The sequence below is a fragment of the Cuculus canorus genome, chromosome 24 (genome assembly GCF_017976375.1).
Source record: "Cuculus canorus isolate bCucCan1 chromosome 24, bCucCan1.pri, whole genome shotgun sequence".
Lineage (NCBI taxonomy): Eukaryota > Metazoa > Chordata > Aves > Cuculiformes > Cuculidae > Cuculus > Cuculus canorus.
The window spans coordinates 4,824,348-4,836,248 of record NC_071424.1 but is presented as its reverse complement, the minus strand read 5'-3'; the positions used below and the strand labels follow the sequence as shown (position 1 = coordinate 4,836,248).

General features: G+C 52.6%; 1 protein-coding gene across 2 annotated transcripts; it reads right to left on the bottom strand.

Moving 5' to 3' along the window:
* Window positions 1-153: 153 nt before the first annotated feature.
* ZNF76 (zinc finger protein 76) lies at window positions 154-11,602 on the bottom strand. Of its 2 annotated transcripts, XM_054087270.1 has the most exons (14): window positions 11,447-11,602; window positions 10,016-10,207; window positions 8,625-8,705; window positions 7,429-7,631; window positions 6,555-6,632; window positions 5,679-5,795; window positions 4,984-5,059; window positions 4,512-4,637; window positions 3,982-4,161; window positions 3,471-3,704; window positions 2,986-3,110; window positions 1,748-1,900; window positions 1,529-1,642; window positions 154-1,201 (listed from the first exon to the last, which is right to left on the bottom strand). In XM_054087270.1, exons 2-14 carry the CDS (start codon window positions 10,086-10,088, stop codon window positions 1,097-1,099), a joined length of 1,665 nt encoding a protein of 554 aa, XP_053943245.1. In that variant the 5' UTR covers window positions 10,089-10,207; window positions 11,447-11,602; the 3' UTR covers window positions 154-1,096. The 2 variants fall into 2 exon arrangements, with proteins under 2 accessions (XP_053943245.1, XP_053943244.1); XM_054087269.1 differs by lacking the exon at window positions 11,447-11,602 and having other exon boundaries at window positions 156-1,201; window positions 8,625-8,897; window positions 10,016-10,153.
* Window positions 11,603-11,901: the final 299 nt, after the last annotated feature.

Genomic DNA, 11,901 nt, shown 5'->3' with positions numbered 1-11,901 from the left:
TGAGGGTGGGGAGGCCCTGGCCCTGGTTGCCCAGAGCAGTGGTGGCTGCCCCATCCCTGGAGGGGTTCAAGGCCAGTTTGGATGGGGCTCGGAGCCCCTGATCCAGTGGGAGGTGTCCCTGCCCATAGCAGGGGGTGGAAGTGGATGGGCTTCGAGGTCCCTTCCAACCCAAACCATTCCATGATTCTGCAATCTGCAAAACAGTAATATCCAGCCCACCCTCTGCTGGTCACCACCCCCAGGAATGGAAAGAGAAAAGGGTGCTTTTATTTATACAGAAAACATTTCATTTGTTTTCATCTCAACTCAGTATTTACAGCCAGGTCTATCTCAACCCCCAAGAAGCGCTGGAGGGAGCGCTTTGCTCAGCTCCACAACTGAGACTGCCAAGGGAGTTTATTTGAAAGTAGAGTATGATAAAGAGATGAGATAATTCCTGTCTGAGCCAGCTCAGATGGCAGGAACTGGTCATCACTCCAGACACTCAACCCAGGGCAGCCTGGGCTTACCTTGACGGGGCTTTACGGCTCCTGTGCATACGCTGCCCGCTTATCCCTTACCCAGAGGTGGGCAGAAAAGAGGAGCTGTTGGACCATTCTTAGATGGAGAGTGCAGGAAATGGCTCTCAAGAAATATTTTGCACTTCCAGAGACTGCTGCCACCTCTGTGGCTCCACCTCTGCTGCAGGAGACTGGCAGGTCTTGGAAATCTTAGTCATGAAGAAATAAATAGAAGACACAACCTGCCGTCTCCTCCAGACAGAGGAATCAGCGCCCGAGGCAAGGAGCAGGGAAGCTGCTGCTCAGAGCCCAGGAACACAGCAGAGCCTCCAGGAGAAGGCAGCAGCCAAGCACCTTTGACAACCCTCCCTGGTGAGAAAAGCACTTCCAACAGGGTCACTGTGGTAGCCCAATGCCACCGCTATCAGCCCCCAGTGCTTGCGCGGCACACAGGCTGCTGGTCTCAGGCACCTTCCCTGGCTTGCGTGCCCCACCTCTTCTGCGTGCCCGCTGGCCTGCGTCCCGCAGCTCCCGATGCCCCTGCGGAGAACAGGCTCAGGCTGCCTCTCTCCCTGCCCAGGAGGCTCCGCAGGGTCTCAGCACCCATTCTCAGACACGGCTGCGTCAAGCGTTACGGGTTCATGCTGGACGGCTGCTGCAGCCACGCTGATGGCTTCCTCCAGGTTCTGCTGCTCTTCTAACTAGGGGGAGAAAGAAAGAGAGGGCACACTCTTCCCAAAAGCTGGGCTTGGGAAGCGTGGGATCGCTCCAGGCAGCTTCCAGCAGAACAGAAGTTGGGATTGGCAGCAGGTGACAAAGAGGAGGTGGCAGGGCAAAGCAGGGACACAACTGTGACAGGGATGTTTACAAAGGAGCATTCTGAAACCCAAGGAGCACCTCCCCACTCTCCTCCACACACAGAGCATCTTGGAATTAAGGAACAAGCACCTGGGCAGGAGGAGATACAGTAGAGCAAGAGGGGAAGCGCTAAAGGCAGTGGGTGGGCGGGTGAACAAAGGGGAAGGTACCTGCACTGCGATGTGGGTGCCACTGGCGGTGGCCAGCAATGCCACCTGCTGATGACCGAGGGATGCAATGCCTGATTCTTGCGACATGACTGCTCCAGCAGTGACTATAGTAACCTAGGAGAAGTTCAGATGAAAACCAATCATGTTTTAGAAGAAAACGCAGCTCCCTTCCAGCAGGCTGCTTCTCCACAGGAAATGGAATGTCAGTTTTGTCCATACCATCTGCGTCTCCGTGCCAGGGGCACTGGCCACAGTCACGGTGTGCGTGTCACTACCCGCCAGCTCTTCCTCGGGCACGGCCAGGTCACTGCTCTGTGTCACCATGCTGATTGCACTGCCCAGGGCCTGCAGGTCTTCTTGCAACAAACCGACCTGGGAGGAATAAAAGCAGATGCCTTCAGACAGGATGGCTTCTCAGGAAGTCTTGCACAACTGCCGAGTTTAGCAACACAAAGGTCTCAGTAAGGATAAAATTTTCTCTCCTCCTCTGCTTGCAAGGCTAAGGGCACTGAGAACCCCAAGGACTTTGCTCAAGGTGATGGATGGAATTGATGGAGAACGCACAGACCTCAAGTGTCCAGCCCCACCCATGCTACCACATCTCCCCTTCCTATTCCTGCATACAGGAAAGCTGGAAGGGAGGGGCTCTTGATCAGGGAGTGCAGGGATGGGACGAGGGGAATGGTTTTCATCTGAAAGAGGGGAGAACGAGATGAGACCTCAGGGAGAAATGTTTTGCTGTGAGGGTGGGGAGGCCCTGGCTCAGGTTGCCCAGAGCAGTGGTGGCTGCCCCATCCCTGGAGGGGTTCCAGGCCAGGTTGGATGGGGCTTGGAGCCCCTGAGCCAGCGGGAGGTGTCCCTGACCATGGCAGGGGGTGGAACTGGATGGGCTTTAAGGTCCCTTCCAACATAAACCATTTCATGATTCTATGATTTAACATCTTCTCTCCAGGCTTTGAAGTGACAGCTTGTGCATTACTGCAGTGGGAAGCATCTCAGGCCAAGAGGAAACACGCGTTCCTCATAGCAGCTGTTTCCTCTGCCCCATGCCACAGAAGGGAGTTTTTCCCAGTCAGCACACAGGCAGCTGGTAGGAGGAAGAACAAGAAAAGCACTGCTGTATAAAATGATTTAAAAACGATCTCCACATCCAGCCTGTGTCAGCAGATTGGGAGCTGGGCAGGAGGTGGAGACTGCCAGGCACCGCACGCAAGCCTGGGCAAATGCCTGCAAGACCCCATTGAGCAGAAGGTGAGTTGGGGACCAGAGGCTCCTCCACATCAAGGCTGCACCAGTGGAGAAGGCTGTAAAAGGGGGAGCCCTCATCACAGACAGAGCTCAGAAGCCCTGGGTCTGTTTTATAGTGAAAAAAAGCCTTAACAAGAACACCAAGGCTGGGTGAATCTGACTCGTTTAACTGCTGCCCCCCACGTGCTGGAGGCTGTCAGTGTCCATACCTGCTCCGTCCCATCCTGAGAGATAAGTGAGAGCTGTGTAGGAACACCTTTCTCATCTTCCTCCTTCTCCGACAGGAAAGCAATGTGCTGGCTCTTCAGAGAGGAGCCTCTGCCAGCAGCAGCTGCTGACCAGGGAAGGGGAAGAGCAAAAGGGGCGAGAGAAGCACTATCAGAGTGGGAAAACACATGCCTGACCCCAGGGCATGCCTGTTCCCTGAAGGGCCAGCAGAGTAGAGCACAAGATCATAGTAACAGCCTGGGAAGAACTGTTTCCACTTCTCTACAGAACAAGCAGGAGTCTGTTCTCAACCCGTGCCACACAGTGAGGACTATGGAGAGCCCTTTACACTCCCCTGTGACACAGATCTGTGTCTGACAGGGGAGGCAGGAGGCCCCAGCACAGACCTGGGCTGCGGGCTCTTGCTGTTACCTCCTTACCCAGTGCCACACAGCCCGACCCAAGCGATCTCCAGGTGGTTGCTCACCCTCCAGCTGCTGCTGCTCGTAGAGAGCCTGTTCGCTCTCCTCTGTGGCCTCCAGCTCGCCGTGGCTGCTGCGCTTGTGCATGGTCAGCGTGGAGGTCTGGCGGTAGGTCTTCCCACAACTATTGCAAGTGTAGGGCTTGCAGTGCGTGTGGACCACGTGGTGCTTGTAGAGGCTGGAGTACTCGGTGAAGCACTTCCCGCAGCCCGGCACAGCACACATGTACGGCTTTTCTCCTAAGGAAAAGGCCACAGAGCTGAGTTTAACCCCCTCACCCTGCTCATGCTCTAAGGGATTCCCCATCAAGAGGGAATAGCTGAGACAGACCACTCCAAGAGACAGGACAATAATCAGCCCAATAAAGCCACTCCTATTTCCTTTAACTCACTGGCTACTCCCAGATCCACCCCTGCGATGCCTGGCCTGGAAATGCCCATTTCAGACCCCCAATTTCCCCGCTGCCACAGCTGCCTGGGGAACAGCTGGTTGCCTTTTGCCCTCTCCTCCTCTTACCTGTGTGGATTCTCATGTGGTTCTTGTAATTGGTGGCACTGGTGAAGCCCCTTCCGCAGCTGGGCTCCGGACACATGTATGGCCGCTCGCCTGTGTGCGTTCGGATGTGAACCTTGCGGATGTTGGATGTGGTAAAAGATCGGCCACAGCCCTCAAAGGGGCACTTGAAGGGACGCTCACCTGCATTGAGAGAGGAACACGGGTGAGAGTTATGTTATGAGAGGATGTTAGAAGGAATGCCCTGGACACCTGTATCCCCTCACTCCTCCACAGTATTACACCAGTGAGACCACAGATGACATCGGTTCCTCCAGCGACGTTGGCAGATCGACCCCTTTTGCTCTGCTGTTTGTAACCAAGTCAAGAATCCCTAGTACTAATCCTACTACCCATCTACTTCTGTCTGAAGACAACTTCAGCTCTGCCTTGCTTCACCCAAGACACAAAAAGGAATATCTCGGGCAGTGGCAGAAGCAGTAATTCATCTTAGAGACCCTTTCAAGAGGAGCTCAGCTCTCCTCTAATCCCACCTGTGTGTGTCCGGATGTGTTTTTGGAGATCCCCAGAGGTTTTGAAGGCTTTGCTACACATGTCTTCTGGACACTTGTACGGTTTCTCACCAGTGTGTGTTCTCACGTGGCTTTTCAGCCCGTACCCTGTCAGGGAATGAAACCACAATTACCTTTTATAACAAGAAAGACGTAACATGGCAAACTCCATGCCACCTTCTCAGTTTATGCACTCCTGAATGCCTGTCCTGTGTCTGCAAAGCTGAAGGGAAACAAATATCCAACCACCACTGACAACTCAGCTTCTTCCTGGAACTCCTTTAATCTGTCTATAATCAATCAGGTCTCAGGGAGTCTCCCATGCTGCAATTTCTTCTCAGTAGGCTTTAAAAGCTATACTCATTGTGCTCTGCTTGGAAAAAGCCAGGGCTGACACTCAAGGGTGGTTTGGACTGGATAGAAAACAAAATTTGCTCAAAAGAGAAACTGTTACCTGTAGCAAATGCTTTCCCACAGCTGGGGAAGTCGCACATGTATGGCCGATCACCAGTGTGAGAACGTTCATGTACCTGGAAAAGAAAGAATACATCCCTAACATGAGGTCCAAGAAGACAAGGAAGAACAGTGTGGAGAAACCTAGCTGGTAGAAGGAATCTGAAGTGCCCTGCTGGATTTCACCTGCGCCAATTAACACACATGGATCGCTTGGAGAGCCAAGCACATCCCTCTATCTTTTGTAAGCAGCATTATGATCTGGCACTGTAAGATGAGAAAGTTTCTAGGCATAGAGTCATGGAACGGGTTGGGTTGGAAGGGACCTCAAAACCCACCCAGTTCCACCTCGCCATGGGCAAGGACACCTCCCACTGGATCAGGGGCTCCAAGTCCCATCCAACCTGGCCTGGAACCCCTCCAGGGATGGGGCAGCACCACTGCTCTGGGCAGCCTGGGCCAGGGCCTCCCCACACTCACAGCAAAATATTTCTTCCTAAGTCTCATCTCTATCTCCCCTTTTGCAGCTCAAAAACGTTCCCCCTCGTCCTGTCCCTGCCCTCCCCAGCTTTCCTGGAGCCCCTTTCAGCACTGGAAGCTGCTCTAAGATCTCCCCGGAGCCTTCTCTTCTTCAGGCTGAACAACCTCAAGTCTGTCAGCCTGTCAGTCGGCACACTTGTGTCTCTGTCTCCTTACCTTTAGATGGTTGGCAGTGGTGTAGAGGCGGCCACAGCCTTCGTACTCACAACGGAAAGCTCTACGGCTGACCTGCTGCCCCTTCTCACTGCTGTGCACTTCTTCCTCCTGCAAATCCTGCCAAGAGACACACAGAAAATGAAGTCAGCAAGCCAGTACAGTAGGCTGTGCAAATAATGTCCCTTCTTACCATCCACAAGCACTGCTTCAGTTATCCTCACAAAAACATGTTCCTCCCAACACAGCTTATGCACATATGGTCAAACTCAGGTGTCAGGGTAGGTGTCTAAGAACCAGCACTTCCCATTCCCACCTCCCAACTCACTTGGGAGTGTTCTCAGACACACAACCGCCCCCTCTGTGTTTCACTCAGCTCATCTGCAAAACTCCTAGGTAATACATTTGCTAACCTTGCAGAGAATCACGGAATCATTAAGGTTGGAAAAGACCTCTAAGCTCATCCAGTCCAACCATCAGCCCAATGCCACCGTGACTGTTAAACCATGTCCCCAAGGGCCATGGCCACATGGTTTCTGAACCCCTCCAGGGATAGGGACTCCATCACTGCCCTGGGCAGCTTCTGCCAGGGCTTCACCACTCTTTTGGTAAAGATATTTTTCCTAATATTCAACCTAAACCTACCCTGGCACGACTTGAAGCAGTTTCCTCCCATATTATCTCTTGTCACTTGGGAGGAGATCAGCACCCACCTCACCACAACCTCCTTTCCAGGAGCTGCAGAGAGCAATGAGGTCTCCCCTCAGCCCCTCTCTTCTCCAGAAGCCACAAAGATGTTTAAATTACTAACTGGCAAAGGGCTCTGCATCAAGAGGAATTGGGCCGAGTTTCCAAAATGCATTACTGAACAATTCAGACCTGGGAAAGGACGTCACTGGAGTCTCTGCTCTTCATACGGCCGGTGTCTGTCACCCCCTCATCTTCCTCGTCAGACACCTGCAAATAAAGCCGCATGGAAGCTGTTTGTGAACAATCCAAGCAGGAAGGCACTCACGTCAGCAGTGCCATGCCACTCGTGTCCAGAGAGCTTCAGGGAAGCTGATCCCACCACAGCAGAAAGGTCTCCATCAGCTAATCTTAACACTGCCCAGCTGAGCACTGCATTAACACCACCTAACAGCCCTTTCTCACACAACACCATGAGGATGGGAGAAAGTGGCAGCACCCAAGACATTCAGAGGGAGCACCGCAGTGACAACATGTTAGGATCTGAAGCTGCTTTAGTTTTTGAAGGCCTTTACCAACGTGGCGACTGGTGGCCATAGTGTAGCCACTGTTGACACACACAAGGCGAGTCTCAATCTGCTGCCTCAGCCATCTGTGGAAGAGAACATCACACCCAGGTGGCACAACGAGAAACCCAGGCAAACAGAAATAAAACACTTACAAGGAGAGACATTGAAAGACAGGAAAAAAAAAACCAACAAGCTGTATCACAGCAGCTCTCTCCTCTTCACAAGCCAATGCCTGCAGCAGGCTAAGGGCTGCAGGGAGCAGCTAGAGGGCCCAGCAGGGAACTGCCCCGCACTGGGCCCTCAACATCAGCCACCTCTCAGTGGTGGCACTCCCATGGGAGCCCTGCTCGGTTTCTCCTCTCAAAGCTGGCGCTGCTGAAAAGCAAATACACAGAAGTACTAATGAAGGGAGGACACAAACCCCAAGCCAAACACGGACTACGACACCAGCCCCTTCATGATTCTGGCAGACCATGAAAGCGGCATTGCCTTCTCACCTTACTGGTGTACTGCTTTAACACATTCATGGTCTCCACATCAAAGGCATCTTCTTCCTCCTCTCCAGCCAACTCCTCCAACCCAGTTTCTGCCTGTACTTCCAGGACGGTGCTGCCAGGTGGCACGATGACAGGACAATGTATGTAGGCAGTGGAGCCATCCTCCAGCAAGATGGCCTCAAAGGTGCTGGGGTCATAACTTTCTGCAAGAGGAAACCAGTAAAATCAAATATAGAAGAGCTGCCAAGTGAGAGGTGCTTTTCATCTCCCTGAGCTACCTCCAGATTTCGAAATCTCTGACACCCCAGCAGTTTCTGCTTCAGCTGCCAAGGGAAAAACAAGGAAAAGGCTCTACCTATAGCTGTGTTGAGGCCGCACTGCCATCTCCCAGCACTAGTGGCTGACAGACTTCAAAAGCCACAAGCTTTAAAAGAAAGGAAAAAAATCCACACACCTTACAGGAAGGCTCAGTGGGTTTCAAGCGACCTCTTAAGGATAGAAAAGGGAGGCAGCATACAAGGAACTTGGGAGGGCAAAGAGAGGCCTGCCCAGAGCAAGAGTTCTTTCTACCTGCCCTTTTACACCTTATTGTGGCTAGAGAAGATTCCTCTGTGCCACTCGCGTTGCTGCCACATGAAATGAATTCCCATTACCTCTCAGATTAATTGATGTCACCTTATTTCAGAAGTGACATTGGCTGATAAGCCAACAACCAAGACGACATTTCTTCCAATAATGCCCTCCCTCCTTCCACAAACACCTATTCCAGAAGTTATATATTCTCTCATAGTTCAGAGGAAATTCCTGTGCAACCGCTCCCACAAGAAACAAACTTCATTTGGGCTCCATAGTTGGCACAAACACAGCGTGCAGCTGACTGGCCTTGCTTGCAGACTTGTGATATGTCAGCCCGACAACTGTGAGAGAGCCCACAGGTGAAACAACACTTAACAAACATTTGCTTACACCGCCACCAAATTTGCCTTCTTGTCAGATCGCTAAAAACATTTCAGGAATTCACATGTTCTACGTTCTTGCTCATTCAGCCTCAAAACCATGGGCAAGGAAAAAAACTTACACCTATATGGAATTCTTAAAGGTGCAGCCAGTAGAGGAGTCCGATTGTTGAAACACAGGCAATTGCAGTTACACCCATAACGCCCTTCTAAAAAGAGAAGTGAATTTATGGTCCTCACCTTTCTGAACTGTCACCTGATGGATATAAGCTGTGGTCCCATCTTCAAGTTCAATGACTTGCCCTTCAATCAGATTTTCACCTGAAGCAGTTAAAGAAATGCCATCAGCGCTGCCTGCAGAGTCCAGTCTTTCTGGTCCCACGAGCTGTCCCCTCTGCCGCATCTTATCAAGGAAACCGGTCCCACAGAAGACAGCAAAACTGTTGCTTATAAGTTGTTATTTATCAGCCACAGAGGCACTCAACTTCCCAGAAACGCTGGAGCCTCCCTTTCCTAGACAGGAGGATTCAAGACAAAGAACCCCAGTCATCACTTGTTTTCAAGCTGCCCTTCACAGCCCTGGGAGCCAAGAAGCAGAGTGAGTGATGCGTACGTTGAGAGCTTTGGATCTAAAGCAGAAAGCAATTAAGCTTGTGCTGGAGAAAAACTGAACTGGGAGCTTTTAACAGCATCAGCAGGGGCTGAAGATTTATTTTCTTTGACTTTTGGTGAAGGATCAACCCTGGGAAAAAAATTACAGGGCCTAAAGTGTTGCTGCCCTTGATGGGGCGTAAACGTTGGACTCTTAAAATAACTCAACTCTGAGCAACCTTGTAATAGTTTAGTGAGTGAATTATTTTGATGCTGAGAGGACTTTGCTCTGTCCCACTCGAACATGAGGAATCCAGGATGCTTTCACCTGGTGCACAGTATTTGGAGGTATCACCAAAACCAAGTGGTTTTCAATGTTGCTCAGCCCCACCCATGTAATAACCATGTGGTGAGTCCCTGCAGGAAAGAAAGCAAGAGAGCGATCCCCAGGACACGAAACCTCGCAACTCAACCATCCCGTTCCACAGGCTGGGAAGCAGCCTGGTCCTTCTCTCAGGAACAGCGGGTGGTGAAAAAAGCAGCACCCCACAGACACCCCAGTCAGGGCAGGTGTTGAATTTGGCACTGATATCACTCCAGTCAACCAATGCAAGACTCAGCACCCTTTTAAGTGAGAAAAGCGCTGCTGTGCACCCAATCCTGTGCGTCTCAGGGAAGGAAAACATCCTGCTCAGCTGCAGGGGAAGCTTTGCTTGAGTAGAGTCCTGCAGGCCATAGGGCAGACCATGTTTCGCCAGTTACCCCAGAGAGAACAGGGGTCACTCTACTCTGAACAGAGCCTTTATCTTCTACGCCAAGAGGTCTCCTGTCTCCAAAGTTTTGGTTCCAAACCAGAGGCGTGCTTTATTTCTGCCCCGTCACTCTTCTGTGCAATCTAACAGCCGCTACCTGCCTGCAGGAAGCGACTGCACGACAAGTGTGAAAGTCGGCGTGCCAGGAGGGCACTTCTGACGAGTCTGACTTGAATCACACCGGGTCAATCAAGAGACTTTTAGACTTTGCAGCCAAAAAACTGTTACCTTTGACATCCTGCTGAACGTAGGCTGTCGTCCCGTCACTAAGGATCACTTCTTGCAGGCCCAGGCTCTCCATCCTGCGCTGACAGCTGCTCCTCAGACATGAATTTCACTTCACTCTATGTGCTCAGGGAGAGCACCGGAACCCAAAGCAAAAAATTGGTGGAACAGTGAGTTCTCTCCTCTGCTGCAAACCTTAAATAAAAAGAATAATTCCAATTTTATATTTCTCCCAACTTATGTTTACTCGTATTTGCACATTAAGAAAGGCTTGAATGACAAACTATTTAAAGGATTAAACCAGACAAAAAATATTCCCCTTCCCATGCCAACAGCAGGCAGAGTTAACAAACAAATCTAAGATGAAGCTTATCATGTTACAACATCCAAAGTGTGGCCAGCAGGTTGAGGGAGGGAATTCTGCCCCTCTACTGTGTTCTTGTGGGACCTCATCTAGAGTCTTGTGTTCAGTTCTGGAATCCTTAACATACGAAGGACAAGGAATAGTTGGAATGAGTCCAGAGGAGGCCATGGAGATGATCCAAGGGCTGGAGCACCTCTGCTATAAGGACACTCTGAGAGGGTTGGAGTTGTTCAGCCTGGAGAAGAGAAGGCTCCAAGGAGACCTTAGAGCAGCTTCCAGTGCTGAAAGGGGCTGCAGGAAAGCTGGGGAGGGGCTCTGGATCAGGGAGGGCAGAGATAGGGCGAGGGAGAATGGCTTTAAATTGGAAGGGGAAGATTTAGATTAGACGTTGGGAAGAAATTCTTCAGGATGAGGGTGGGGAGGTCCTCCCACTGGATCAGGGGCTCCAAGCCCCATCCAACCTGGCCTGGAACCCCTCCAGGGATGGGGCAGCCACCACTGCTCTGGGCAACCTGGGCCAGGGCCTCCCCACCCTCACAGCAAAACACTTCTCCTTGAGATCTCATCTCAATCTCCCCTCTTTCAGCTGAAAACCATTACCCTTTGTCCTGTCCCTGCACTCCAAGAGCCCCTCCCCAGCTTTCCTGGAGCCCCTTTCAGCACTGGAAGCTGCTCTAAGGTCTCCTCACAGCCTTCTCTTCTCCAGGCTGAGCAACCCCAACTCTCTCAGCCTGTCCAGGAGGTGCTCCAGCCCTCACATCATCTCCATGGCCACCTCTGGACTCTCTCCAACAGCTCCACGTCCTCCCTGTGCTGAGGACAACAGAGCTGGACACAGGGCTCCAGGAGGGGTCTCAGCAGAGCAGAGGGGCAGAATCCCCTCCTTCCCTGCTGGTCCCACGGCTCTGGATGCAGCCCAGGACACAGGTGGCTCACTTATCTCCTCACCCCCATCACCTCCAGCCCTTCCCCTCAGCTCTCCCCTCTCACTCCCATCGAACCCCAGGCTCTCCTCGCCACCCCCATCCCACAGCGCTCGTTCGCGACCCCGAGCCCAGCGGGATGCGCACCGTGGAGGGGCCGGCGATGCTCGGGGAGGCCGCGGCCGTTTGTCCCGCGGCGAAAGAGACGCCGCTCGAGCGCCCACCGGGGCGGAGACGCCGTGAGACGCTGACGCACCCAACATGGCGCCGGCCGACACTCCCAATATGGCGCCGACTGACACATTCAACATGGCGCCAGGTAACTCGCTGCCCCTCCAAACATGGCGCCGACAGACACATCCAACATGGCGCCAGGTGACACCCCCCCCCCCTTGCTGCCCCTCCCAACATGGCGCCGGGTGTAAACATCCAACATGGCGCCAATGCCACTCTGTCCTTCCCAACATGGCACCGACACCGCCTCGCCACACCCAACATGGCGCCGGGTGACACATGCAAGATGGCGCCGAGTACCACCCCTAACACGGCGCTAGTGCCACCCCGCCACTCCCAACATGGCCGCGAGAGCCACGCTGCCGCTC

What these genes read in the sequence shown, in the direction of transcription:
- ZNF76 (XM_054087269.1), bottom strand. Translation starts at nt 8,787, where the DNA reads ATGCGGCAGAGGGGACAGCTCGTGGGACCAGAAAGACTGGACTCTGCA. An exon ending in CCAGTGACGTCCTTTCCCAG is followed by an intron (nt 5,796 to 6,554) that starts GTCTGAATTGTT and finishes GTCTCTTGGCAG; the next exon opens with GATTTGCAGGAGGAAGAAGT. An exon ending in TGGGAAAGCATTTGCTACAG is followed by an intron (nt 4,638 to 4,983) that starts GTAACAGTTTCT and finishes ATTCCCTGACAG; the next exon opens with GGTACGGGCTGAAAAGCCAC.